This window comes from Alternaria infectoria (assembly GCF_024043175.1).
Source record: "Alternaria infectoria strain BMP 0036 chromosome Unknown scaffold_36, whole genome shotgun sequence".
Taxonomy (NCBI): Eukaryota; Fungi; Ascomycota; class Dothideomycetes; order Pleosporales; family Pleosporaceae; genus Alternaria; species Alternaria infectoria.
In genome coordinates this window covers 52842-79230 of record NW_026250725.1, presented here as the reverse complement: position 1 = coordinate 79230, position 26389 = coordinate 52842, and the positions used below count along the sequence as shown (strand labels likewise).

The 26389-nt window shown below is 53.1% G+C and overlaps 9 protein-coding genes across 9 annotated transcripts; 2 read left to right on the top strand and 7 right to left on the bottom strand.

The window, feature by feature from the left end:
• Nucleotides 1-988: 988 nt before the first annotated feature.
• Nucleotides 989-1697, bottom strand: J4E92_010428 (uncharacterized protein; the record flags this gene model as incomplete). The annotated part of the gene is made up of 2 exons (XM_051501766.1): nucleotides 989-1387; nucleotides 1443-1697. The coding sequence occupies 2 exons, from the start codon at nucleotides 1695-1697 to the stop codon at nucleotides 989-991; spliced, it is 654 nt and encodes a 217-aa protein (XP_051348001.1).
• A 1170-nt stretch (nucleotides 1698-2867) lies between these two features.
• J4E92_010427 (uncharacterized protein) lies at nucleotides 2868-3710 on the bottom strand (the record flags this gene model as incomplete). The annotated part of the gene is made up of 2 exons (XM_051501765.1): nucleotides 2868-3057; nucleotides 3115-3710. The coding sequence occupies 2 exons, from the start codon at nucleotides 3708-3710 to the stop codon at nucleotides 2868-2870; spliced, it is 786 nt and encodes a 261-aa protein (XP_051348000.1).
• A 637-nt stretch (nucleotides 3711-4347) lies between these two features.
• Nucleotides 4348-5027, top strand: CRP27 (40S ribosomal protein S22; the record flags this gene model as incomplete). Its single annotated transcript, XM_051501764.1, has 3 exons — nucleotides 4348-4395; nucleotides 4447-4531; nucleotides 4768-5027. The coding sequence occupies 3 exons, from the start codon at nucleotides 4348-4350 to the stop codon at nucleotides 5025-5027; spliced, it is 393 nt and encodes a 130-aa protein (XP_051347999.1).
• Nucleotides 5028-5580: 553 nt separating this feature from the next.
• Nucleotides 5581-8340, bottom strand: HSP98 (Heat shock protein hsp98; the record flags this gene model as incomplete). Its single annotated transcript, XM_051501763.1, has 1 exon — nucleotides 5581-8340. One exon carries the CDS (start codon nucleotides 8338-8340, stop codon nucleotides 5581-5583), a length of 2760 nt encoding a protein of 919 aa, XP_051347998.1.
• A 573-nt stretch (nucleotides 8341-8913) lies between these two features.
• Nucleotides 8914-9706, bottom strand: J4E92_010424 (uncharacterized protein; the record flags this gene model as incomplete). The annotated part of the gene is given in 2 exon segments (XM_051501762.1): nucleotides 8914-9047; nucleotides 9067-9706. The coding sequence occupies 2 exon segments, from the start codon at nucleotides 9704-9706 to the stop codon at nucleotides 8914-8916; spliced, it is 774 nt and encodes a 257-aa protein (XP_051347997.1).
• Nucleotides 9707-9950: 244 nt separating this feature from the next.
• Nucleotides 9951-13639, bottom strand: J4E92_010423 (putative secondary metabolism biosynthetic enzyme; the record flags this gene model as incomplete). Its single annotated transcript, XM_051501761.1, has 3 exons — nucleotides 9951-10325; nucleotides 12062-12526; nucleotides 12827-13639. 3 exons carry the CDS (start codon nucleotides 13637-13639, stop codon nucleotides 9951-9953), a joined length of 1653 nt encoding a protein of 550 aa, XP_051347996.1.
• A 635-nt stretch (nucleotides 13640-14274) lies between these two features.
• Nucleotides 14275-15506, bottom strand: J4E92_010422 (uncharacterized protein; the record flags this gene model as incomplete). Its single annotated transcript, XM_051501760.1, has 3 exons — nucleotides 14275-15042; nucleotides 15091-15198; nucleotides 15249-15506. The coding sequence occupies 3 exons, from the start codon at nucleotides 15504-15506 to the stop codon at nucleotides 14275-14277; spliced, it is 1134 nt and encodes a 377-aa protein (XP_051347995.1).
• A 527-nt stretch (nucleotides 15507-16033) lies between these two features.
• Nucleotides 16034-24096, top strand: J4E92_010421 (Type I Iterative PKS; the record flags this gene model as incomplete). Its single annotated transcript, XM_051501759.1, has 7 exons — nucleotides 16034-16204; nucleotides 16261-16405; nucleotides 16465-16733; nucleotides 16786-17974; nucleotides 18431-22809; nucleotides 22856-23059; nucleotides 23227-24096. 7 exons carry the CDS (start codon nucleotides 16034-16036, stop codon nucleotides 24094-24096), a joined length of 7227 nt encoding a protein of 2408 aa, XP_051347994.1.
• A 138-nt stretch (nucleotides 24097-24234) lies between these two features.
• J4E92_010420 (uncharacterized protein) lies at nucleotides 24235-25191 on the bottom strand (the record flags this gene model as incomplete). The annotated part of the gene is made up of 1 exon (XM_051501758.1): nucleotides 24235-25191. The coding sequence occupies one exon, from the start codon at nucleotides 25189-25191 to the stop codon at nucleotides 24235-24237; it is 957 nt and encodes a 318-aa protein (XP_051347993.1).
• Nucleotides 25192-26389: the final 1198 nt, after the last annotated feature.

Sequence of the window (26389 nt, the reverse complement as noted above, 5' to 3'; positions counted from 1 at the left end):
GATCTTTCTGATGCCGCTTCGATGCACGCTCGAGCCCTTGGGGGCTGAAGATGGACAGGGTTCCGGGATGACAGGACGGGTGATCAATTTAGCTGCTTAACGAGGAACGGCGGGTAGATTTCGCTTTCCGAGTCACGCTCCGGTCGGAGTGCAAGAGGGAGAGAAAGAAGCAAATGCGACAACCCAAGTTCGCTCGAGGGCCTGGCCGGATGACGGCAGTTGATGTAAGTGTGAGGAGTCGCGCGCTGATCAGCGGTCGTGACGCGACTGGACGGCCGAACTGGAACCGCGAACCAAACGATGATCGTTGACCGGCTTATTCACGCCTTCCCCACTGCGGTTCGCTCCCTATCTAACCTGTCAATTGTCGGAGATGCGAGGTCGTCTCAACGCTGCCCTGAAACCGCTACGTGCAATGTCTCATGAACAATGTCTGGCTGGTACAAAGACAATTGCTTGTCGCGCGCGCTGCCGTTGCTCTGCGCGACAACTCCTCCGAGGCTGCTTGCTGGCCCGTCCAACTTTCCAGACAATCCATGTCCAGCAAACGCACGCTTTCCACCCAGAAACACAAAAGCGCCATGCAGCGGTTCAGCATGATTGCCTGTTCCCGCTCACGCACGCTTACGCATCCTGTGCTCAACTCCAGGGTGATCGTCCATTGGACTTGTCGATCTGATCTGGGCCCAGTCCCCCGCAATATCGCTGCACAATGCTTCATTCCAATGCGAAGTGTAAAGAAGATGCGATTGAACGCAAAAGAGGCCTTCATTTGCCTAATAGTACATTGAAAGGAAGACCCTTGTTCAAAGTCACAACCAACGACCTATGACGCCAATACACCGGTACGCCTTCCCCCTTTGGACACGCTTGCTGACAGAGGTCCATAACCCAAATGCATCAAATCTCTCGACTTAATACGCGCCTCCAAGCGCGTACGTGTCTCGTTATCATCTCTTCTCGAATTAACATCGCCTTTAGGGTGTGCCTAGTTGTTCACGGGAATGTTGCCCATCTCAACTTCCTTCCTCTGCTGCCGAGCTGCCCACTTGTCTGCCATCCAGGTAATCATTGTGACAGCCATGCTTGCGCCCACAAGCAGAAACACGATAAGGGTTCCGTATAGCGCAAACTTGCTTGCCCCACAAAGGGTCTTGAAGTCGCTGTTGCCCATGCCAGCAGGCATGGCAATGTCAGCAGGCAGATCCTGATCAAGCGGTTGAGAGCTCTGCATCTTGCAGGTCCAGGTCTGGATGGTATCGACTTCCGGCGCGTTGTTGTTGAGCATGTGGGCCCAGATAGTGGTGATCAGAGTGAGGAGAAGAGTAGGAAGGAGGGTAGCGAGGGACAGAAGAGCACGCAGGGTGTATTTCTGACGAAGCGCGAGCTGATGTTTCTTAGAACGAGGTTCTTTTGCATGAGATGTTTGGGCGGCTGCTTACCTGAGGAAGGAACGATGCAATCAAGAACGCACCACAGAGAACCAAAGTCACGACAGACGACGCAATGAGCGCCTTGGTTCCCTGGACGTCGAAGTGCTGAGGCCACATCGGTGCCCACCAAGGGTTTGTGAGATGTTGCCTGTTGAAGACATCGAGGGTGTGTGCCGAAGTGCCAAGAATACATATGCTGAAGACGACAACAAGGCCGGTGATGATGGCCTGAGCCAAGTGGAAAGGAGCGGGGTTGATCTTCATCGTGATGATAGTCGTTGGTCTCGAATTTGCTTTTTATATCTCAAAAACGTGGAGCGTAGGATGGTATAAAGATCGGATCGATTACTAGGCGTCAACCAGTGCGCTCCTTTCTTTCTCGGAATGAAGGACGAATGAACGAGAGAACGAAATAACAAGCAAGCAACAGAAAGCGGCCTGATATAAGCTAAGGCTCCGAGTCGATCGTCTTTGCCTGGGATGGGGATAGAAAACAACTCTGGGGGTGGCACATGCCTTTAAAACGATCTCGGTCGCAATGGGGGTTTCACACCTACAGAACACATCGTGCAACCCCCTGCAGCGCCATCTGGCGTTCGCGTACAGGAATAGACGAACAAGAGCAAAGAAAGAACGGCAATCTGTCTTGCCGCTGCGACCATCAGTCGGACCTGGACTAGCAGCGCCAGTGTGCTGGGCTGGTGGTGGGAGTATTGTTGTTCGCAGCGCGTAAGCTGCACACCAGGCCTAGAATAGCGATATTAGCCTGCATGGGGTCTTGCCGCATTACCGCATGTGTGCATTTAGCAGCACATGCCGTTCCCTGTGGTTCAATGAGCATGCCGATCGTACCGTGCGTCAAAGCCTGTGGCTTGTCTGCGGTTCCGTTGGTAGCGAGGTAGGGCAGAGTCAGGGCATGAGCGGTTGTAGTGCGCTGTCAGCCGTCGAATGAGGATACAGAAGGATGCGAATGCAGGGTCGCCAGAGTGTGAAACGCGAATGGAGCGTGGGCGCTTCCACAGTTGAGGTGCAGATGCTAATTCGTGAGATGTATGGGCGCTTACAGCCTGGGGTGCTTCTGCGCGATGATTGGCTATGAGCGCTTGACGCGAGGTGTGAGACTTTGGAAGCAACGACCAACGAAAATAGCAGATCCTCCTGATAGTAAGCTCAGTCGATTTTCTTAGATAGGCTGATGGAAGTTCATGAATCGTCCAAACTGCTCTGCACGTGGGATATCGTTGGAAAGGTGAATGCTGTGTTGTGCATTCTGCCATCCTTAGTACAAGAGTTCTTCCAATATATGGCATAGTATATTAATCGGCCATTCGAAACATCTACACACGCTCGCTGACTGCGATGGTAATACCCAAGCTACCAAATCGTCGGAGCGCCTCGAAACGCCATGAGCGGAGAATCGGCTCGGAAGCGCTATCAAAGTTGACCTGTGAGGCCTCCAAAGCCCCACTTCCGTCGCCCTGAGCTTTGCGACTCTTTCGCCTTGCCCTTCTTCGCGGCCTCTAGAGAATGCGTCTTCTCCCAATCTTCATCGGCCTTGTACGCAGTGATCGCCTGTTCGAGGTTGTAGCTGGCTTGTTCGAGATAAAGGAGTGCAACGTCGTATCTAGTGAAGATGTCAGTTCTCCCATGTACACAATATGGTGGAAGGTGATGCCCTTACTCTGCAACCTTGCATTTGACCATGAACTTCCGTAGCTTTGTCTTTTTGATCTCTTCCTCCTCGCCCTCTAGTGGCCTCGGGCTTAGACTAACCCCGCCTTTGTAGAACTCTCCCGGAATGAGTACTGTCCTACGCGCCGCTAGCAGATGATCCGCATATAGGTTATTCGTTCGGCGTAAGGCGTCGGCGGGTACACCATATCGGAGCGATAGCGATAAGATCGAGTCGTTGTTTTGGTCGACAAAGTGCAGAACATCAGGCGCGTCTTCGGCGTCTGTCCTCGACTTCTCAGATGGTGGTTGCAGCGCGTTGCCTGCGGAGTATGGTGGCAGTTCGTCGTCGACTTGCTCGCCCGGTGGCGAATACGTAGGAGGGTCGCGGAGACCCTGTGGTGGTAGTGCTGATGGCCCGGTCGCTATCTGGCAATATGGGCAGTAGTTTTGAAATCTAGGGTTATCCGTCAAGCATCTGGCGCATATGGCACGCCCGCAGCAGTCGAGTCTGCGCTCGAACTGCGACGGCTTCTCGGTCTTCTCATCGTACGTTGGGGGAATAGAGGATAGGAGCGCAGCGCAGGTACAGCATGCTTCAGACATGATGAAACAGAAGGGTGGACTAGAGTGTATGAGGGAACTTCCGTATGTCTACACATGAGGTTCGTAAGGGATAATGGGAGGCAAAGTGACTGCCGCTACGTCATGACTAAGACAGTTGGCGATCGCGAGGACACGTGAAGGCGCGATAACATGGCAAATATGTGAAGTTCAAGCCATAAGCACTGCGATATGTTGTCCCGTGCTCGGTAGACATAACCTCTCTCTGTATCGTGAATGCGACGTGTGGCAGGACAACCAGGTGTTGGAGTTTGGTGCTGGGTGCACTGAGCCTGCAAGGGTCCCGTCGTTGCTGCCAAGCCCAGCCCCTTTAGCGAGGACACGGTCCACCACACCAATTTGCGCCTTCCAAACTCGAACTTTTCTCGCAACACCGACCTTCCCTACCGCCCACCGCACCCTCACGAGGTATGTCTTGGACCCGAGTGCCCTTCAGAGCCCGGGGATGCAATCGCCGCCGTCCGCAAGGATGAGGGCGACACTGCTTCTCCTCTTCGACACGAGCTGAAGAACCCTTCTGCAAGGGCACTCTCCATGCTCTGGCATCTGGAGGCTAACCACGCACGCGCAGATACCTCAGTCGCCTCCGCCACAGAGAATCTCCCGTTAAACCGTCAAAATGGTCAAGACTTCCGTCCTCAACGATGCGCTCAACGCCATCAACAACGTAAGCTACAGCGCTGGAGGTGAACATGGACGCGCGCTAACAACTGAACAGGCTGAGAAGGCTGGCAAGCGCCAGGTCCTGATCCGTCCTTCCTCCAAGGTCATTGTCAAGTTCCTCACTGTCATGCAGCGTCACGGTACGTCGACTCGTTCATCTATAACATCACGCGTCATGTCCCCAAAGACGTGTATTCCTCCGCTAGCAACCCCATCACCTCTTCGGGCTGATAACTACTCACTGATCTCGACTCCCCACGATCAATGAGCTTTAAGTGTCCGATAAATTAACTGCGGAGGACTTACACGTCTTCGGATCCCTTTCATGACGTCTGATGTTTATTTCGCCGCAACATACACTAATTCTCTTCTTCAGGTTACATTGGCGAGTTCGAGGAGGTCGACGACCACCGCAACGGCAAGATCGTCATCCAGCTCAACGGCCGCATCAACAAGACCGGTGTCATCTCTCCCCGCTACAACGTCCAGCTCCGCGACATGGAGAAGTGGGTCGTCAAGCTACTTCCCTCGCGTCAATTCGGTTACATTGTCCTGACCACCTCCGCTGGTATCATGGACCACGAGGAGGCCCGCAGGAAGCACGTTGCTGGCAAGATTCTCGGTTTCTTCTACTAGAGGCTGTCTCGATATGTGGTGGTGTGGGATTCAATATACCCTGGCTTGGGCAAGCTTATGTTTGGCCAAGTAAGCCCATCATGGGAACGTTAGACGAAGAAATGACAAAAGTTCATGACTGGGAAATTTACATGTCCGCTGTGATGCTCGTGAATGTGCGATACGTTAGTGGTAAATGTCGATTGACACTTGAACATGACGATGTCGTGATTAGCGTGGCCTTTGCAAGACAACGACAGCTTGTACAACGTGATGGTCATCTCTGAAGACATTGAGATGTTGCAATCATACACCAATGGCGGACCACAAACTCATGATGAAGATGAAGGTATTTGAAATGTGATTCTCATTAACTATGTACAAGACACGGTCATCAAGCATGTTACCCAGTAAAACGCCAACCCGCGCCTTTACTTTTCATCAACAATCATCAAACCATGAATCATAATCCCATCATGATGCCTCTACTAGGGCACTCTTCCGAAACCAATCAATCCCTAAACGCCTGTGCTGAAATGCCTCTAACTCAACCTCCCACTTTGTCCAAACTCATCTAATCGTAAAGATCCATATCCTCCTCCGCATCCAACTCAGCAACAGCATCAGACTCATCGTACATCTCCGAATCATCCTCACTGTCCGTGTGGTTAGGCAACACCATGATATGTCCATCATCAAGCACAACCCTCGCGGTCTCACCCTCCTTGATAGAACCACGGAGGATAAGCACCGCAAGCCGGTTGAGCACCTCCTTCTCGATGAGGCGAGCAAGCGGCCTAGCACCGTATGCCGGCGAGTAGCCCGCCGAACCAAGGTAATCCCGCACCTCAGGCGTCATCTCGATGCGCACATTGCGTCCGTTCTGGTTGAGACGTTTCTGGATTTCGCCGAGGCGCACGTCGACGATCTTGCGGATCTCGCGCTTGGTGAGGCGGTTGAAGATGACGATGGAGGAGATGCGGTTGAGGAACTCGGGGAGGAACCAGTTGCGGAGGGCGCCCATGACCATTTCTTTAGTGGTGGGGTCGATCTTGCCGTCGGGCGCGTTGGGGCGCGAGAGGTGCTCGGCTCCGAGGTTGGAGGTCATGACGACGATGCAGTTCTTTGCGTCGACGACGCGGCCTTGGCCGTCGGTGATGCGGCCGTCGTCCATGAGTTGGAGGAGCACGGTAAGGACTTCCTTGGCGGCCTTTTCGACCTCGTCGAAGAGGAGGATGGAGAAAGGTTTGCGGCGCAGGGCTTCGGTGAGCTGGCCTCCGGCGTCGTGGCCTACGTAGCCGGGTGGTGCTCCGATCATTCGGCTGAGGGAGTGACGTTCTTGGTACTCAGACATGTCGAAGCGGATCATGGCCTTTGCGTCGTCGAATAGGAACTCTGCAAGTGCCTTTGTGAGGAGTGTCTTACCGGTACCTGAAGGACCACAGAACAAGAAGCTGGGCGGTTGGTTGGGGTTGGCCAGACCGGAGCGCTGGAGTCGGATGGCGTTGGAGACGGAGACGACAGCCTCCCTCTGACCAACGACGACTTCTTGGAGGTGGCGCTCCATGTTGAGCAGCTTGTCCTTCTCTGTAGTCTTGAGTCGAGTGACTGGGATACCGGTCCAGCGAGCGACAATCTCGTTGATCTGGTCTGGACCAACAGAGTCGCTCATGAGAGCCTCACCACCGCCACTAGCTTGGTGAGACCACATCTCTGCATCCGCGCGGGCCTTGTCTCGCTCCAGCTCGCTGATGCGCTGCTCGACGTCGGGAATGGCGTAGTACTTGAGATCAGAAGCAGTCTGGATGTCGCGCATACGCTCGGCCTCAGCAAGCTTCGTCTTGAGGCCCTCGAGCTTAAGCTTCTGCTCCTGGATGTCCTTGCTGCGACCCTTTTCGCGCTCGTACATCTCACGAAGCGGTTTCAGCTCTTCTTCGATGTTGGCCGCCTCTGCGCGCGCCTCCTTCAGACGGACTTGTGAGGCTTCGTCCTTCTCTCGGGAGAGCGCGTGGATCTCGATCTGTAGTTGTCGGTGGCGTCGCTCGAGGTTATCAAGCGCTTCGGGTTGTGACTCTCGGGTGACACGGACGGCTGCCGCAGCCTCATCGATAAGGTCAACGGCAGAATCGGGTAGTCGACGTTGGGTAAGGTAGCGGGCAGCAAGGGTGGCTGATGCGACAATGGCACCGTCCATGATGGTGACTCCGTGATGGGTTTCGTAGCGCTCCTTGAGACCACGGAGAATGGAGATGGTCTCGGGAATGGACGGTTCCTTGACGAGGACCTGCTGGAAACGACGCTCGAAGGCAGCGTCCTTCTCGATGTACTTGCGGTACTCGCCCAGGGTTGTCGCACCAATGCAGTGAAGCTGTCCACGGGCCAGCATGGGCTTCAGCAAGTTGGCAGCGTCCATACCGCCCTCTCCGGATGAACCAGCGCCCATGAGAAGATGGATTTCGTCGACGAACAATACTATCATCTCCTTCGACTCTTCGATCTCCTTCAGGACGCCCTTCATGCGGTCTTCAAACTCTCCGCGGTACTTGCTGCCAGCAACCAAAGCACCGACATCGAGAGAGAGCAGCTTGCAGGCTGCGAGGTTGGCCGGTACATCCGCGTCGACAATGCGGCGGGCAAGACCCTCGACGACTGTAGTCTTACCAACACCAGGTTCTCCGATGAGGACTGGGTTGTTCTTGGTTCGCCGAGTCAGGATGCGGATGACTCTGCGTGTCTCGTCTTCTCGACCAATGACTGGGTCGATTTTGCCCTCTCGTGCCATTGCCGTCATGTCGATGGTGAACTTCTTCAAGTTCTCATTCTCCTGCTCCGCGTCTGCCGACTTGGAGTCTACTCGCTTTGTGCCTCGGAGTGCCAGGATGGCATTATCGATCTGCTTGACGTTCGGTACGTTCGACTCGGCGAGGATCCGTTGCATTTGCGCATCTTGGCAGAGGGACTGGATGAGGTGGTCGACGGCGATGAAGCTGTCCTTTTGTGTCTTGCTCAAGTCTTCGGCGGAGCGGAGCACCTTGGCCATGGCTGGCGAAGGTGAAGTCCGCTCTGGCGGAGGGTCTTGGCTTGGTAACCTTACCATAGCCTTCTTGAGGTTGCGCTCGAAGAGTTGTGGGTCGCCATTCGCGCGTTCGAGGACTTGCTTGAATAGCGGCGGCGGCGGTACGTCGACTTGGTTCGCCAGATCCTTGGGCGGATCTATGAGCGAGACGGCGAGGTGGAGGGGTGTGAGTTGTGAGTGCGCATAGCCCTTAGCTAGATCGAAGCTGTCTGCTAGAGCCTTCGCGGCGCGGTCGGTGTAGGCGTCGAATGAAGTCATGGTGATTCGTGACTATAGCCTGATGTATATGGCCCGAAGCCAAAGGTAATAATCGTGTGTCGTGAGCTCGTACTCAGGAATCGTGTGTGCAGTGTGTTGTTGTTGGGTATCTCTGGAGAAGAAAGGAAGTGTTGCACAAAGGACTCGAGAAATATTTATAGGGTAAAGGCAGCTTTACTCAACACTTCACGAAGCGTCAGGAAGCCGTCAGTGACATCGTGTGGTTTCTCGTCATGTCTCGAAGCTAGGCGTGGGTTCTGCCCTGTCGGTAGAAGCTTCTGGATCCTCGTACAGGTTTCCGGTCAGGCAAAGAGCTCCCCGCCAATCGCAGCTACGTCACTCGTGCTGCACTATACTCGATATGGCCTAGACCAGTCGCGTCGGCCCAACTGGTGCCACATCAGATCATCACTCCACGCCTACCCAACGTTCCGCCTGCAATGACCATGGTTCAATGCGACTCAGGCGGATCCGCGATCAGCGTGGCAGGGTGTGACTCTTCACGCCTTGCGGCCTGACGTCCGGTTCGAAAGTCAAAGGGCAAGGTATACTCGACACGTCAGCAATATTTTCCTACATCGAAGTTTGATTCTCTGGATGAGAGAACTCGTTGACCAGGCAGAGCTTTACTACCAGGATTCTGGCTCTCTCCTTCGTTTGGCCACGTTTGTTGAAGTCCGCCAACTTCGCCTCGATGGTTTCCCCAGCTGCCAATGAAAGCCTTACCCTCGTAATCCTCGACTCCTATCCACCACTTCCCTCCAAGTTTGCTGTCCATCAGCACTGCAGCCTTCTCGTCCATTGTCACACATAGGAACAACCTCGACACATCGTCTGGAGCGACGTCGTCCATGCGTCCACCGGGGTACATCATGGTCGGCCACTCAGCTACGACCAGTCCGCCCGAACTAGGCCATGCGACACCAACCCACGCGTTTTCCCTCGCCGTCGGCTCCGGGAGAGCAGCCATTTCGTCCTCATCTTGCAAGTGGTGGGGTTGAGTGAAGAGGGAGTGTCTAGCGGGAGAATCCCACCACTTCCCACCCAGCAATAGTAATCGCTGAGCAAAGTCGTCTTCCTCTTGTCGAGTGGCGTGACGCTTCTTCGGTGGATCGAGACGGTCGGGGCCGAGAAAGTCGAAATCTGCAGGGCAGGGCCTCTCGAGTACGATCACACCTCCGTGTGATGGCCAAGCGAAGATGGTGATTTCTTCGTAGAAGTCGACACGTTTACTGAGATCTTTGACGCTATTGTAGATGGTTCGCGGACCGCACAAGTGGGTTGGACGTTGCACCGGATTTGTGAAACGTGCGCTATCAGATGGAGGCGGTGGCATGGGACGGATTAAACTGAGCAGGCTACCCATGATGAGACCGGAATGTGTGTCGAGTGCAAGGGTGCAGGCGGGGAACAAAAGATCAAGATGCAGTAGCTGTGCCGCATTCTCGATCACATGCAAACCTCAAATGGCGGAAACGCCCTCGCTCCGGCCCTTGCTAAGGCCAAGGCATACGCAGCACCTTAGAGATTACGATTATTGATCACACTGCGCAAAGCATTACAGGGCCTTCATGATGTAAAATGGCTGTCATACTTTCGTATTTTCGGTCCTATTTTGCACCCAACGCATCACCCCAGCACTTCTTCTCCATATCGCGCCTCACGAACGGCCACGCGAGAAGCATGAACATAGCCATCAGCGTATCTACGATCCCCCATCCGCGCCGCGGACTCGCACCCATAGCATTCGCCCACAATAGCTGAGGATCGAATCTCCCATCACATACAGCATAGTCGCCGCTCGCGACATTTGCCACAATCTCGGGCGCAATCTTCGCAGCGTAGGGAAATTGCTTCTCCAACTCGTGAAGCTCGCCCGACGTGCCTTCAATGCGCTTGGTAAGTTCGGGTTTAGTCTTTTGCTCTTGTAGAAAGGTTGGCGTGATGAAGTTGTGCGCAAAGATACATTGGACGGCGTATGTGCTCTTTGGGCCTGAGTATCTCATTACTTCCATGCGTAGGGTGTCGGCAAGTGAGCGTTGAGCAGCTTTGGCGGCTTGACGAATACACAGTATCAGTTAGTATACTGGCTTCAAGACTTGTACCATTTTTAGACGATGCATAACCACTTACCGGAGTATGCTAGGTAGCCAGGTGCTGGGACAAGCGATGCGGAACTATTCACGAACACAATCTTCCTCAACTTTGGGCTTAATGGCACCGCAGCGTCTTCGTCATCTTGAGTCCACAGCTTCATTGCCGCCTGCGCTGGATACAGGCTTGAGTAGTAGTTGTTGTTCATACATCGTTCGAATACCTCAGGCTGCAGATCGAGCAAGTACCCGCACTCCGACGGTGTACCGCCAGCAACACAGTACACGATATCCGGAATTGTCGGCTGTGATGCGAAAAGGGAAAACGCCTAGTAGTATCATTAGAATGCTAACCTGGACTTGCCTCCTCTTTATGGGTGTTAGACCGGACGCCTACTCACTGTTGAAGGTGTGCCAAGGTCTGCAGCGATTGCCGCAACCTGCTGACTTTCGTCTCTTCTGCTTGCAAGAATCTCATCTTTGGCTTCGTCAAGCGACGTCTGCCCGCGCGCAAAGATAGTCACATGAGCACCTATACGTTGCTGTTCAACAAGGACGACCGACACTCTAGGCATACCACGCTCGTACCTTGAGACGCCATAACCTTCGACATCTCCTTCCCCAGTCCTTTAGACCCGCCAATCACGAATACCATCTTCACATGTCAGCGTGAACCTTGGAAAGCGCGAATCAAATAGGCGCCGCCGTACCTTCCCACTTAGGTCACCTTTAGGCACCATGCTTGCGTGCTGTGAAACGGACGGCAATGTGAAAGAGTAGTGGTTGCCGGAGAATTGACGGGAGCGAAGGTGAGCCAGAAACAACGCCGCCACCTCATCCGTGGCCCGTGTAAGGGTTCTGCGCGTTTGTGGCACAGTAATTGTTTAGGCAGCGGCGCTGCATCGTGGTGCACGGCCCGCGTGATTTATGGACTTCACGTGGACATTAGGCTATGTCAAACTCCAGAAATTGTCTCATACGGATAATGAGGCTATGAAAGATTACCTGGTTTCTATTGCACGATCGCGTGTAAAGTCAGAAATATGGCAGCTTGGAGTGTGTAGACAAAGCCTGGGTTGTCTCACTCTATCCGAGCACGGTGAGACTTGGTCATTGCGTATATCCAATACTTGAACAACAACAAGCATACAAAAGTTCTAGGTGGGGGTTGGACTAAACAACCTGGGCATATCCTGATCTCCAAAAAAGCCTCGACGGAAGAATGCTACATGCACGTATGAGCATCCAAGATCCACCGGCCCGAAGCGCTAGCATGTGAAGGCTGAAGGAACTGCCGCCAACCTTTCTGCAACTATGATCTGACTTCGCCCCCAATCCTTCTTGCCAAGCCTCAACGGCTTACGTGCATATTTCGTGTTACCCACAACATGTACATGAAGCAATGATCTTCGCGGCTCGGGGACCGCCATTTTGGTACTTTATGAAGTTGATATGAGGGATAACGCGGCTGGCTTCGTTTGTTGCATGCGTTTTACGCCCGGTTGACCAGGCTACTCCATCCCTGTCACATTGTGCATAATCTTTGAACTACCAAGGCGAACTCGAGACGAAACGTATTACCCGGGTAATGATCGTGAGGCCAATGGAAGATACATTCAGTATCTCACCATCGAAGCAGGCATGCCAAACCCAGTCAGCTCTTCATGCGCCATCCAAGTATAGACCTTGTGTGCAGCTTGCGAAACGCCAATTCGCTGCGCATGATCCTGGCTTCCCTCGATTTCCATCATTTCCTGGATCCACGCGAAAATTGATGTTACCATCCCGCTTACTTGCTCTTCCGTGTTGCCGGCGTGGAATGTAACCTTTAAGCGACTTTCGCCCTTGGCAACGACAGGGTGCTCGACTGGGAATACGCAGTATCCGTCTAGAAGGAGGTGAAAGTACAGCCAGTATGTGTATTGCTGTCGGGTGCGGATCGTGATGATGTGGGATGTCGCCGTTGGTGATCCTTCCCAGTCTTTTAGTAGAGGGATGGCGAGTAGCCCGGTCTGCTCTGCGCTTTCCCAGAGGGGGTGCGATATGATTGACTGTAAGAAGAAATCTACAAGATCGTGGACCTTTTCTTGGGCCTGGTGCAATGTTAGAGAGCGATCGCCATGGACATTGATATGAAGAGGATGATTACCTGTCTTCCAACTTCCGACTCTAACAGCCTGTATCCTGTCCGGATAAGTGCTACAGATGCGAATGAAGGCGCAGTCGTGAAAATGATAGTTCGTGCGAAGTTCAGGAGCGTAGATTTGATTGTCTCGTTTCCAAGGATTGCAGCTGTTTCGCGAGTGAGTATTCTTGGCCCTAATGTAGGCCGTGAGATACATACCGCCTCTTGACGACAATGCCTTGCCGTATGAATGCATCACTATAGCCACCTCTTTTTCCAGACCAAGAGCACACACAAGACCCTTGCCTTGCGGCCCATAGATGCCGTTACTATGGGCTTCGTCCACCACAAACTGGACACTCCCACAGGGAGCCAGCTCCCTCGCTGCATCAACAAGTTCTTGCAACGGGCAGACATCGCCGTCCATACTATAGACAGACTCGACAGCTACTAGGACTGATCTTGCGCCTCTCTGGATCAACGGATTGGACTCTATGATCCATGTTAGGATGCGGCGAAAGTCCTCGATGTCATTGTGCGCGAAACTCTCTCGTTCTCCTGCCAGACTCTGGTCAATCCCTTCATGAGTGCTGGCATGCACCAAGGTATCGTATAGAATCACGTCGCCCGGTCGCGGTACTGACGTCCATATGGCCACGTTTGCTTCGAACCCAGAAGCCAGCAGTAATGCCGTTTCAGCGCCGTGAAACTTAGCGATGTGCTGCTCGGTTTCTTCTATGTAGGCGTAGTTCCCCTCGGCGAGTCGCGATCCCGGCGCCCCAGGGTTGTGTTGATCATATCGGGAAAGCTCTTTCAAGTATTCTGTCTTCAGGAGACCGCTGGTACCAAAGGAGAGAATGTCGTTGGAGATGAAGTCGACTGTGGACTCGGCCGCTTGCCATAGGTTCTGTTGAATCGAATAGAATGTGTGTGACTTCTTCTTAACTTCTAGTGCGTCTTCCAGGTTGCGATAGAATGAGGACGATGGGATTGTTTTTTGTCGGGGCTTCTGATTCCCGATGCGGGCTGCCAACTCTCGGCTGGGGCTGAAGACGGTCCTTGGGTCGTATGCCTCACCCATTCTGTGGAAACCTTCGTAAAGTAGATGCCCAGGTGTGTAACAGGAATAACCGAGAGTGATGCACTGCACAGTCAAGATAGTCGTTATATGTACGACCTGCCCCCAGATGAGTGCATAGCCGGTGCGACACAGCCATCAGATCGATCTGACTATATCATTGAGACAGGCAATGAGAGGAGGACGCTCCAGGGAGGCTGAGTATAGGCGAATGAGATGCTGGATCTGGTGGCACTATCCGTGGGCCATAACTACCCTTGCAGCTTGAAGCGTGCGGCGTCTCAACGCGGCTGTAGCGACCACAGACAGTGACCGGTCGAAAGGGTGCCTAAACTCGGCATGCAACATCATATTGGTGAGCTCTTACCTGCATGCAGGCGAATGTTGCAGAGTCGGCAGGGTATCAAGCAGTGAGGAGAGCAAGAGGGGAGGATCGTCATGACGCGCAGGGCAATTCGTGTTCGTCACGTGATGAATGGGCTCACGTCAGCGGATCACGCCCAGGCGAGTGGCTGGGACGCGTTTACCGAAGTTGTGCCGGGAACAGCAGGGCACCTGCATCTTTCCATTCCAGTACTGTGATGAACTACGAAGAATGCGATCCCACCAACCCGCGATGCCAGCCATGCACCCTCTACCTAGCGCCTATCACCCATGTGAACCCTATCACGATCGGGAAGATCATACTCGCTCAATTCGCTGACCTCGAACTGGTCGCGACGCTTCTTTAGTGGTGCGGCTTTGTGCCACGACGGCAGCCCGCGACGCGTCTCGGCCTGACCTTCAGCATGACCGCTTGAGCCCGGCCGCGTTATCTGTCGCAAGAGCGAGACAACAGAATCCGAGAATGGCAGGGCTTTGACGACTTTGGGAAGCGATGGGAAGCCAATGATGAGGAAACCAGCCGTCATCTCGCCTACACCCCAAAGACCCGCGATGGAGACAATATACAACTGGTCCGATGTGTGCAACAGCCTGTAAATGTAATACAGGCGCACCGCTGCGCTCGCACAGGCGAATATTCCGATACCGAAGAGGAGCGAGATACCGATCTTGCTGGCGCGCGACATGTGTAGCTGCCAGATCACCCTCTGTGGCAGCCCGAGGATGACCAAATCGGAGATGAGATTGACGATACCCGCAGCCATGTTGTGGCTTCTCATGTCGATAGGGCACTTCCCTTCTACCAAAGGATTCCATATCTTGGTCCGTGGACTACATTGGAAGATCTCGACCAAGGTGCCGACGCCATAGAAGAGGATGTTCGCGCAGATCATGACATGGGAAATCCAGAACACGGCGTTGCGCTGCCCACGAGGCACGAAGATCTTGAGCCAGTCGAGCAAGATGGCTACCTTCAGGAGCATGATGACCAAGCCGTAAAAGATTGAGCCCAGATGAACATGCTGTTAAGGTTCAGTTCAGGTTCATATCTCGATCGCTGTCGCACTCACGTAAAGGATTGGAAACAGATTCTGGAGCTGGATGTTCCACTGATGAACTTCAAAGCCTGGGAATATCGCGAGTTCGTATAAGACATATGAGTGTCCAGCAAATAGACCCTTTGCAGCCTGTTTAGTTTGGTTTGTCTTCTGGATACTGAGATGCTTACCAGAGCCGATATCAGGAGCGCATCTTCGATGCGAAATGTCTTCAACAGCGCTCTCGACCACAAACGAAGCAGAACTGCAAGTGCAGCGACAATGCTTCCGAGCAAGACAACACTATAGCCAATAGCATGGCTTCCGCCTGGGTGGTCGAAGTTTGAACTCGCACCCAGGGGTGGCTCTAGAGCTGGACCCTCCAAAAGCGCGGCTAGGAATATAGCCTGCTCTTCTGGCGAAGACTGTGCGAGTGCAGCTGGGTCCATGATGTGAAGCGATTATGGTATACGAATGTGGTTCTGCCTTTGTAAGCAGATTGGGTTGACGGGAAAAGCGGTAGAGTAAAGGAAAAATGATTCCAGCGCAGTGGATGACTGCCTTGCCGGCGCTTTATCAAGCTGACTGGCTACGGCAGATTGAACGTACGTGGGTGGCAGTAGGCGATATTAACGGCTGACATTTGGTCGCTTTTGGAAACCAACTCGCATGCAGCCACCCCTGCACGCGCATCGACTCTTTCAAGGAAATAACCTCCAAGGATTTTGACGCTTCCTGTAGGTCTGCCTTGGGGGCCACAGGCTGTAATGGCTCACCACCAATAGCCATACCATCGGTAGCAACGGCCAATCACCTCGCACCCCAGCATACGTCAAGATCATCATACCTGGGAAAGCTCGAAATAGCATGACCATCTCTATGCGCTTTCTCTTCCGATATGTTTTGGTGTAACTGAATGAGCACCGCACTTGAACAGTGACTGAACACTGTGAACTTACGCCGAAGCCTCACAGCCATGGAGCCCATCGCTATCGTTGGGCTGTCGTACAAGCTACCGGAAGGTGATAATGAGGATCACAGCTTCTGGGACAATCTTCAAAGAGGCAGAAGCCTCAGTCGTCCGTGGCCTAAGTCCCGAGGCAACATCGATGCATTCTACAGCTCCAACGTAGCGATGGATAATACGGTAAGCTACATCCACGAAACGTCAAGGGAGCAGCCGATGCTAATGGAGGTTGACAGGTATACTCCACGAATGCTCACTTTGTCAAAGAAGATCCTGCCGCCTTTGATGCAGCCTTCTTCTCCATAACCTCGAAAGAGGCCGCATCGATGGATCCTCAACAGAGATGGCTATTGGAAACTTCATACAAAGCACTGGAGAATGGTGAGTGCTGCCCTATCTCTGCATCACCAGTATTGTCGGCGAGGTCTAATCTGTTGCAGCTGGAATTCCACCAGAAACCCTTGCTGGATCACAGACGGCAGTGTTCGCTGCTTCCATGTCCGATGACTACAGCAGAATCTTGGCTAGAGACCCCGACGAAGCACCGACCAATACCGCGACTGGTACCTCGCCTTCTATTCTAGCCAATAGGCTCAGCTGGTACTTCGACTTCAAAGGGCCTAGCATCCAACTGAATACGGCATGCTCGACCAGCATGATTGCGATGGATTTGGCTTGTCAATCGCTTCGTAGCGGCCAGAGCTCAATGGTAACGCTACCCTAAGAGATCGTACCACCACAAGAATACTGACGCGCGCTAGGCTCTTGTTGCCGGAGCAAACGTCCTCCTCAGCGTCGAAATCTCACTCTACCTATCGAACATGCAGATGCTCTCACCAGACGGCGTCTCCTACAGCTTCGATCACCGTGCCAATGGCTACGCCCGTGGAGAGGGTGCGGTAGTCCTGGTACTCAAGAGGCTTTCGGATGCCATTCGAGATTCAGATGTCATACGTGCCGTAGTTCGGGCGACTGGCTCAAACCAGGATGGACGCACACCAGGTATCACGCAGCCCAGCGCGGAATCGCAAGAGCAGTTGATAAGACAAGTCTATAAGAGCAGCAATCTGGGATTTGAGTCTACACGATATGTCGAAGCTCATGGAACTGGTACCCAGCTCGGAGATGCCACGGAGATGAAGGCGATAGGTAGGACCTTCCGGGCTAGCCGATCACAAAAACACCCGCTATATGTTGGGTCCGTCAAATCCAACATAGGCCATCTCGAAGGCTGTAGCGGACTAGCTGGAATCCTCAAGTCTATCATGATATTGGAAATGGGCGTCATACCACCAAGCGCACTTTTCGAGAAGATCAGTCCAAAGATCAACGCCAAAATCTACAATGTTGAGGTACCCACGAAATGCATCCCATGGCCGACCAATGGGCTGCGTCGCATCTCAGTCAACTCATTCGGATTCGGCGGTTCCAATGGACATGTCATACTGGACGATGCATATCACACTCTTGAGTCCATGAACCTACAAAGCTTCCACAATACATTGGTTGCTTCGACTCTGCAGAAGTCACAAATGAATGGCAATATTCCAAATGGAAACATGAATGGCACGAATGGCAACGACCATGCCAGCGAGTATGGGGTGACCGCTGATCCTGCTCATATGAATGGCTCGACAACCGAGAGTACTACTCAGAGTGTCAAGGCACCGGAAGGGGGTGTTCAGCTACTCGTCTGGTCTGCAAGGGACGAAGCTGCGTTACGACTCGTGATTAAGCAGTATGCAGACTACTTCGACAATCGCGTATTAGGGCATGAAGAGAAACTACGTCGCCTCGCCTATACTCTGTCCTCTCGTAGGAGTGTCATGACGTGGAGGGCATACGCAGTCGTTGATCCCAGCGAGAAGTTCACGACCATCAGCGCTGCTACCTCGACCCTGATACGTTCAGCCCGAGAGGCTGGCATGGCGTGGATATTCACTGGTCAAGGTGCGCAGTACGCTCAAATGGGCTGGGAACTGCTCAGATTTCCCATCTTCAGGTCAACTTTGGTCAGGATGGGGGATATGTTTCGCTCATTAGGCGCAACGTGGTCATTACTTGGTACGCCAGCCAACTGCCTCTACTTTGACATCCACGCTGACTCTTGACTAGACGAGATGGCGCACGGGAACAACATTAATCAGCCCCGTTTCAGCCAGCCCCTCTGCACTGCTCTCCAGATAGCGCTTGTGGAACTACTAAGAAGCTTCAGTATTGCGCCACTCGCAGTGGTTGGCCACTCCTCTGGCGAGGTCGCCGCGGCGTACTGTATCGGTGCTTTGTCACTTGAGTCCGCATGTAAAATCGCTTACCATAGAGGAAGACTGGCTAATCACCTTATGGAATCTTTACCTCGTCCCGGAGCCATGATGTCAGTCAATCTTCCCGAAAGTGGCGTTTCAGCATACCTGGCCAAGGCTTCTCTCTCTGGAAATGTCCACGTTGCTTGCGTCAACAGCCCTTTCAACGTAACATTATCTGGCGATGAGGCCGAAATCGACACGCTGAAAGATCGGCTGGATGAAGATGGCATATTCGCGCAGAAACTGAGAACGGGCGTAGCTTACCATTCTCCCGCTATGCATGCCATTTCCGCGGAGTATTACTCGTCGATGGGTCCACTCGAACGAGGCCAGCAACAAAGCTCGATCTTCATGGTTTCTTCTGTGACTGGCACAGTAGTCGATGCCGATGCCTTGGTCACAGGTAGTTACTGGGTCGATAATCTTGTCTCCCCCGTCAGATTTGCGGACGCCCTGCGACACCTTGCCGTAACAGCACCGAAGCTCGATCGCAATCACACTATACATGATTATGTCGAAATCGGACCTCACGCAGCACTGAAGAGACCTTCCAACGAGACACTGGGTCAGTACGCGACCAAGAAGCAAGCTAGGTACATGTCTTTGTTGTCGAAATTCGATTCTTCTCTCAGATCGACCCTGAGGACAATCGGGTGCTTGTTTACGCATGGATATGCTCCGTCAATTGATGCGGCGAACCTACAAGATGCTCAAAGGGAACGCCTGCAGATCCTGGTTGACTTGCCTGAGTACCCTTTCGATCGTTCGCAGACATACTGGCACGAGACTCGACTTAGCCGAGACTGGCGGATGCGCAACAACGCACCAAGAAGCGTTCTCGGCATATGTGCTACGGACTGGAATCCTTCCGAGCCGCGATGGCGAAAGATGCTTAGTCTAGAAGAGACTCCTTGGCTTGCAGACCACGTCGTAGGTGACCAGGCGCTTTTCCCGGCTACAGGAATGATTATGATGGCTCTAGAAGCCGTAAAACAACACTTTCAGACCGACCAAGTCATTTTGGGCTACAATATCAAGGAAGCAACATTCATGAATCCCATCGTCGTTAGCTCTGAGCCTACGAGCAAGACCGAAGTGGTGACTCAGCTACGCCCGCTTCGTCAGGACTACGAGAAGACGTCGACACGTTCAGAAGTTCGTATTTTCGCTCGATCAGACAGCGAGTGGATTGAGTGTGTCCGAGCTGAAGTGCATGTGGAATACGAGGAGACTGCCACAGAAGTAGATTGTGGTCTTGAGGCGAGAGCTCACGCTAAATCATTGCTCGATAGCTACGTTGCCGCGGAACAACAATGCATGCTTCCTATAAGCAAGACGGACTTCTACGACTGGCACAAGAACCAGGGCCTCAAATACGGCGAAGCGTTCGCGTTGGCAGACAAGATCCGCTGGGATGGGCACGAGCTCGGTATTGCGAGCGTCGACGTCAGCGCATCCATGTATTCTTACGAAGGGGTGGTGCACCCAGCAGTACTTGATGCAGCTTGCCAAGTCTGCTTTACTGCTCCGTCTACTGGCATGTCAGACAAGCTACCGACAATTATTCCTCACAAAGTTTATGATACCTGGATATCAGCATCTGGGTGGCAACACCCTCAAACTCGCCACATCAGAATGCTCACAACGTCAAGATTCAAGAAGACAATCAAAGGCATCGAGAGCTCTTTTACAGCGCTCGCAGATGACGGATCCCCGCTTTGCCATGTATCGCGTCTAGAGATGTCGCCAGTGCTCGGTGCTGAAACGAAGAACGAAGTGGAAAGGAAGCTGCTACATGGCTTTGATTGGAAGCCCCAGCTATCGCTCATGAAGCCAAGCCAGCTTCAGGCGTATTGTGAAGCTGATTATTTCGCAGATGATGAGTCAACGCAAGTCGACTTCATCATCGAACTTGAGCAGACGATTCGCGCCGTTGTTCACCGCAACCTCGACCGACTGGAAGACACGGACTGGTCTACAGCACCAACACACATGAAAAAATATCTGTCATGGCTCAAGCTACACCTTGAGCACGTACCGATACTGTCGCAAAAAGAGCTCACGGATGAAGAGCTGAACAAGAAGCTCAATCATCTGAGTATGCAATTCCCGGACTGGAGAATGTTCATCGAGATAGCAGAGCACATTGTCCCCATCGTACGCGGCGACATCAATGCGCTCGAACTGCTTTTCTCCACGACCCTCGCCCAAGACATATACAAAGCCATGTTCGCGCCAGTGTACAATGACAAATTCATCTCGTACCTCAGCCTAGTGGCGCACGAGAACCCAACACAGAAGATCCTTGAGGTTGGTTCAGGGACAGGCGCTATGACGGAACACATTATTTCCACTCTTCGCGACGTCGAGAACCGCACTGGCGGTACCGCATTCTCTAGCTACACCTACACCGACGTCTCCCCAGGCTTCTTCGAGAAGGCACGCGAAAAGTTCTCTCATAGCCAAGATCGCATGATCTTCAAGACGTTTGATATCGAAAGCGACGTAACGAAGCAAGGCTTCCAATCTGGTACCTACGACGTAATCCTCGCCGGCAGTGTCATCCACGCCACGAAGAACCTCGCCGCCACGCTCCAGAACCTCAAGCGTGCATTGAAGCCAGGAGGCAAACTCATTTTCCATGAGACTACAGCGCCAGACTGCTTCCTCATGAACTTTGGCTTTGGCATACTGCCTGGCTGGTGGCTCAGCGAAGAGAAGTTCCGTACTTCCGGACCTACCATCACAGAACCGGAGTGGGATCGCTTGCTACGGGAAAACGGGTTCTCGGGCAACGACTTCGTTATTCGCGATTATGAGGAGCCTGCTGCGCATCAATGCAGTGTGATATTCTCCACAGCCGTCGAAGACCTTCAGCCCTCACATAAAGGTGGCAGAATACTGTTCGTTGTCAACGATGCCAACCAGTCTCACTATGGTTTGGGCACCCAACTCTTGCAGCAAAAGCCCGGAACATCCCGTACGACGACAAGAATATGCCTATTCACACAGGTTGGCGTTGCCGAAGTGTCGAAAGAAGATATCGTCGTCTTTCTCGCTGATATAAGTGGGGATATCCTGATGTCCACATCGACTGAAGCATTTCAGCTCATTCGGGAATGGGTGCATGTATCCGAGAATCTCTTGTGGGTCTCTTCTGCTATGCTCCCCAACAACACCGACTGCTCTCCTTATCCTTGTGCTAGTCTCAAGGATGGCTTTCTTCGGGCCATGCGGCTAGAGTTCGCTAACAAGCGTATCGTAACGCTCTCGATTGAGGATACGGTCCGCGATTGGATCAGCGGATGCAACGCCATCTGGGATGTACTTGACGTAATGTCCTCAGCGCAGTCGCCGGAACTCGAGTACGTGCTACGCGACGGCCACATGATGACCGGACGGCTCGTAGAAGAGAGGGATCTGAACATGGACTTGAACTCAATGGTCAAGCCACAGATGCGGACAGAGCCCTGGCTTCCCGGTCCACCACTCAAGATCGAGATTGGAAGCAGAGGCTCTCTTGAAACATTGCATTTCGCAGAAGACACTGAACATCATGCTCCCCTCGGAGACCGAGAGGTCGAAATTGAAGCCAAAGCGTGGGGCCTGAATTTCCGCGATATGTTCCAGGCGCTCGGTCGACTGGAAGAAGATACCTTCGGCTCTGACTGTGCTGGTGTAGTCACGCGCGTAGGCTCCGCCTGTACACGTATTCAACCAGGAGACCGAGTCTGCATTTGCGGTGTTGGGTGCATGCGAATGTTTCCTCGCGCCGACGAATGGGCTACCGTTGAGATTCCAGAGGCCGTCTCGTTCGAAGAAGCGTGCGCAGTACTAAACTGTGGCATAACAGCCTATTACTCCCTGGCCGAAGTTGCGAGATTGCAAAAAGGAGAAAAGATTCTGATTCATGCTGCATCTGGTGCGACTGGTCAGCTTGCTATCCAGATCGCCAAATTGATAGGCGCTGAAATATTCGTGACCGTAGGCTTCGACTTCAAGAAGCAGCATCTCATCGACCTGTATGGGATCCCTTCCGACCACATTTTTTACAGTCGAAACACGACTTTCGCGAGAGGAATCATGCGTCTCACAAATGGGTACGGCGTTGACGTCGTGTTGAATTCTCTTGTGGGAGAGGGGCTGCGTGCCTCGTGGGAATGCGTCGCACCATATGGCAGGTTTGTTGAGATTGGCAAAGCTGACATCAACGCCAATTCTTCACTCCCAATGGCGGCTTTTGCGAACAATGTCTCGTTCTTCGCGGTCGATCTGCGCCATATTGCTTTGAATCGCAAGCAAATGGGACGGGACTTGCTCCACAAGACGATGGATCTCGTCGGAGAAGGGAACATACACTGTCCGAGGCCATTGAACCTTTTCCCGGTGTCAGACGTTGAGGGCGCGTTCAGATATCTCCAGAGCGGGAAGAATACTGGACGCATCATCATCCAAATCGATCCTTCTGCAAAAGTGCAGGTACGTTTGTCAGGTCATAAGTATCGATCAAGACTAACTAGTTGAGAAACGCGTTCTCCGCCGTCGATCGTGGCAATTCGACCAGAACGCCAGCTATATCGTTGCCGGAGGACTGGGTGGCATCGGGAGATCTATACTCAAATGGATGGCCTCTAGGGGCGCGCGACATCTGATCGTACCATCAAGATCTGGTGCTTCTTCGGGAGCAGCTGCTGAACTGGTGAGCGAACTAGCGGAGCGAGGCATCAACGTGTGCACCCCGAAGTGTGATGCATCTAATGCAGAGTCGCTCTCTGATCTTCTCGCTGCATGCGCAAAATCTATGCCGCCAATTCGAGGTTGCATCAATGCCACCATGATGCTGAATGTAAGTCTCCCAATACTCACGCTCGAGGAATCGCTTACCAAGTCTCGTAGGACGCGACATTCGACAACATGAGTCACACTCAGTGGGTTCAGACTATCCGTTCCAAAGCCCACACTTCATGGAACCTCCACACCGTGCTTCCTCGCGATCTGGATTTCTTCATCATGTTATCGTCGGTGGCAGGCGTCGCAGGCAACATCGGTCAGTCCAACTATGCAGCAGGCTGCACCTTCCAAGATGCACTCGCACGTCATCGAGTCCAGCACCAGCAGCGCGCAACGTCCATTGACCTGGGTGTCATGCGCACCATTGGCATCGTCGCGGAGACTGAACGCTTACACGAGAACTTCAAAAAGTCCGGGAGTCTCGGCCAGATTGAGGAGGATGAGTTCCTGGCACTGTTGACCATATACTGCGACCCAAAGCGTGCCAATATGCCGCACACGATAGGCGAAAGTCAAATTGCCATGGGTCTGGTAACTCCTGTCGATCTGCTGGAGCGCAATTTGGAACCCGCTGAGGTGTTGCAGCGCCCACTCTTCGCATCTTTCTCTCGAGCCCGTGGCACGAACCAGGCCAACACACAGAGCAGCGTCAGTGCTGCCACGCTGTTCAATCTTGCGGAGGACGATGAGCAGCGAGTAGCAGTAGTCCTCGAGGCGCTGGCGCGCAAGCTCGCCCGCGCACTGTCCATCCCTCCAGAGGAGATTGACGTCAATAAACCCCTTCACGCTTTCGGGGTGGATTCACTTGTCGCAGTCGAGCTGCGCAACTGGATTGGCAAGGAGTTTGCTGCGGACATTGCGGTTTTCGATATCATGCGCGGTAGGACCGTGGCCGCAATCGGGGAGCTGATCACGAAGATGAGTCAACTCAAGCGGACGAAGAAAACTGTGGCCAGTCTTGAGGCAGATGCATGATGCGATAGACAATTTTCATGTTGCTTGAGGGATCGCTGTAGTGGGAACGCGGATGGCTGGGACTCCAGCCACTTCGTTACGATAGGGGCATTTGGCCCGTGGATTCGGTCTAACCATAAACGGAATGTTATCATGACATCATAGCGAAGCACTCTCCCTGCTGTCTTTCTTCTCCTTGTGACGATCTAACCGCACCTCCAGCGGGCCCAAGTGCCGCTGTGAAGCTACTGTTCCTCTCAATACAGCGTAGAGGTAGATTCCGGTCAGCACCTCCGGCCTTCCATTCCGCTGCACACTCTGCGTCTGATCTTGCAGCGCTGCGTCCGTATTCACTGTCGGGTCGCTGGGAGATGTCGCCTTCATCGCTTTCTTGTCCTTGCATATCCAGACGTTGCCTAGCATTAACGCAGCGACGATGCTGAGGGCTAAAAATGGCAAAATGGAGATGAACGACCAACTAATAGCGTTGGCGGCAGCAGATCGGAAGCGTTCCAGATCTTCCAACGAGAGGTCGCTGATAGCATTCAATGCGGTGGGTGAGTTGACGTCGACTCTAGATGACCCTTCGCTACCGACGAAGTAGGCCGACATCTTGTTCTGGAAGACCGAGCCCATCACCGTCAAAGCTATGGTTCCACCAAAAGGACCAGCGAAGCTCAAAAGGCCGAGAATGACAGCGATCTTGTCCCGGTACATTCCTGTCAGGTGTAGGTTCTCTGGCATAAAGCGGATGCCAGTACCGAACCCGGCGACGCCCATGAGCACGTTGACAGCGGTCCTCTGGCGAGCACGTATAGCCCATGATAGCGCTCCGATGCTACCTGTCTCTACGATTGTACCGATCAATAAGGGCCAGATGGTCTGTCGAGGGTGTACGTTGCACATGATAATGGCAGTGTATACGCCGATACCGATCCCGGGAACGTAGAACAGCAGCTGGAGCCCAGCTTTACCAGCGTCGAAACCCTCAACAAGAGTGAAGTAGATACCGGCGAAGTAGAAGCAGGCGTAGAGAGCTGCGCCTGTTGCTGCGGAAATGATACATACTAGGGTCACATCCTTCTCGTGAAAGAGTTGGTATGGCACCACGGGCATGATCCGCGGAAGCCGTTGCGCGAGATGTCGGCCCGGCGCCATGTATCGTTGGTACACCACGAACACTACCAGCAATAACGGGCCGGTGATAAGCGGTATCAGAACGGCTGGTGATGTCCAAGCATAAGCTGAGCCACCCCAACTGGTCGCCAGGATAATCAGCGCCACTCCAACGACGAACGTTCCCACGCCGATCAGGTCGATGCACGCGCATCCATCGAGGAAAGACCTAAGAGAAGTCTGACCCGACTGCGGATGAGCCACCGAGTACCTCCCCTTCTTCAGATCAGGTCGCAGGAACGCAATAGTGATGATGCTTATTGCGCTCAATGCGGACAAGAGCACAAAGACATATCGCCAATGCACATTCGTCATGTAGCCTCCGATCTGCAGACCTCGTTAGTAACGATATATCCGGCTGCTGAGAGTCATACCAAAGGCCCTGTCGCATACGCGATGCCAATCAAGAAGTGGAAGATACTTGTGTTAAACGCTTGCTCCTTCAGAGACACATTATCCGCCAGGATGATGAGGGAGCATGTAGACATGCCTGCCGTCCCCACGCCCTGGAGCGCTCGACCTAGCACCAAGACTGGCCAAACTTGTGCACTTGCGCAAAGGACGGCGCCCAGGGTCATGATAGTAACGGCAGATTGCAGAGCTGCGTGCCGCCCGGAGACATCTGCTAGTTGGCCGAACAAGGGGACGAACGCGGTGTCTGTGAGCGTGAAGGCTGTACCGATCCAGCTGATCTGGTTCAAAGCTTCTACTCGGTGGTGAGCATACGTACTGGCAGGGCTTGGCAGGAGTGCTCACGGAAATGAGACGCGATGAACGGTTGAGCTGTCGCGACGATTGTCAGATCCATACTCGCGGTATAGAAGCCTGGTAATAACAGTAGAAGAAACTTCCATCTTCGCGCATTAGTTTTCCATGCTTCTTTGCTGGTATTCACAATGGTACTAGCTGCGATGAACTCAGGTTGGTGTTCCTGGCCAGACTGTAAGGGCGCCGTCATCGTAAGGTGAAGACAATGCGGAATTTAGTTCTTGAAGACCTTGGAAGGTCTTATATAAAAACTGAACTGGTGTATACATCAACGTATACTTTAATTCTGGCTTCGAAACCCACGCCGTTCTTTTGAAGAATGTTGCATATCTCTATCATAGAGTGCCAAGTGTATTGGCGAAGTGTTGAC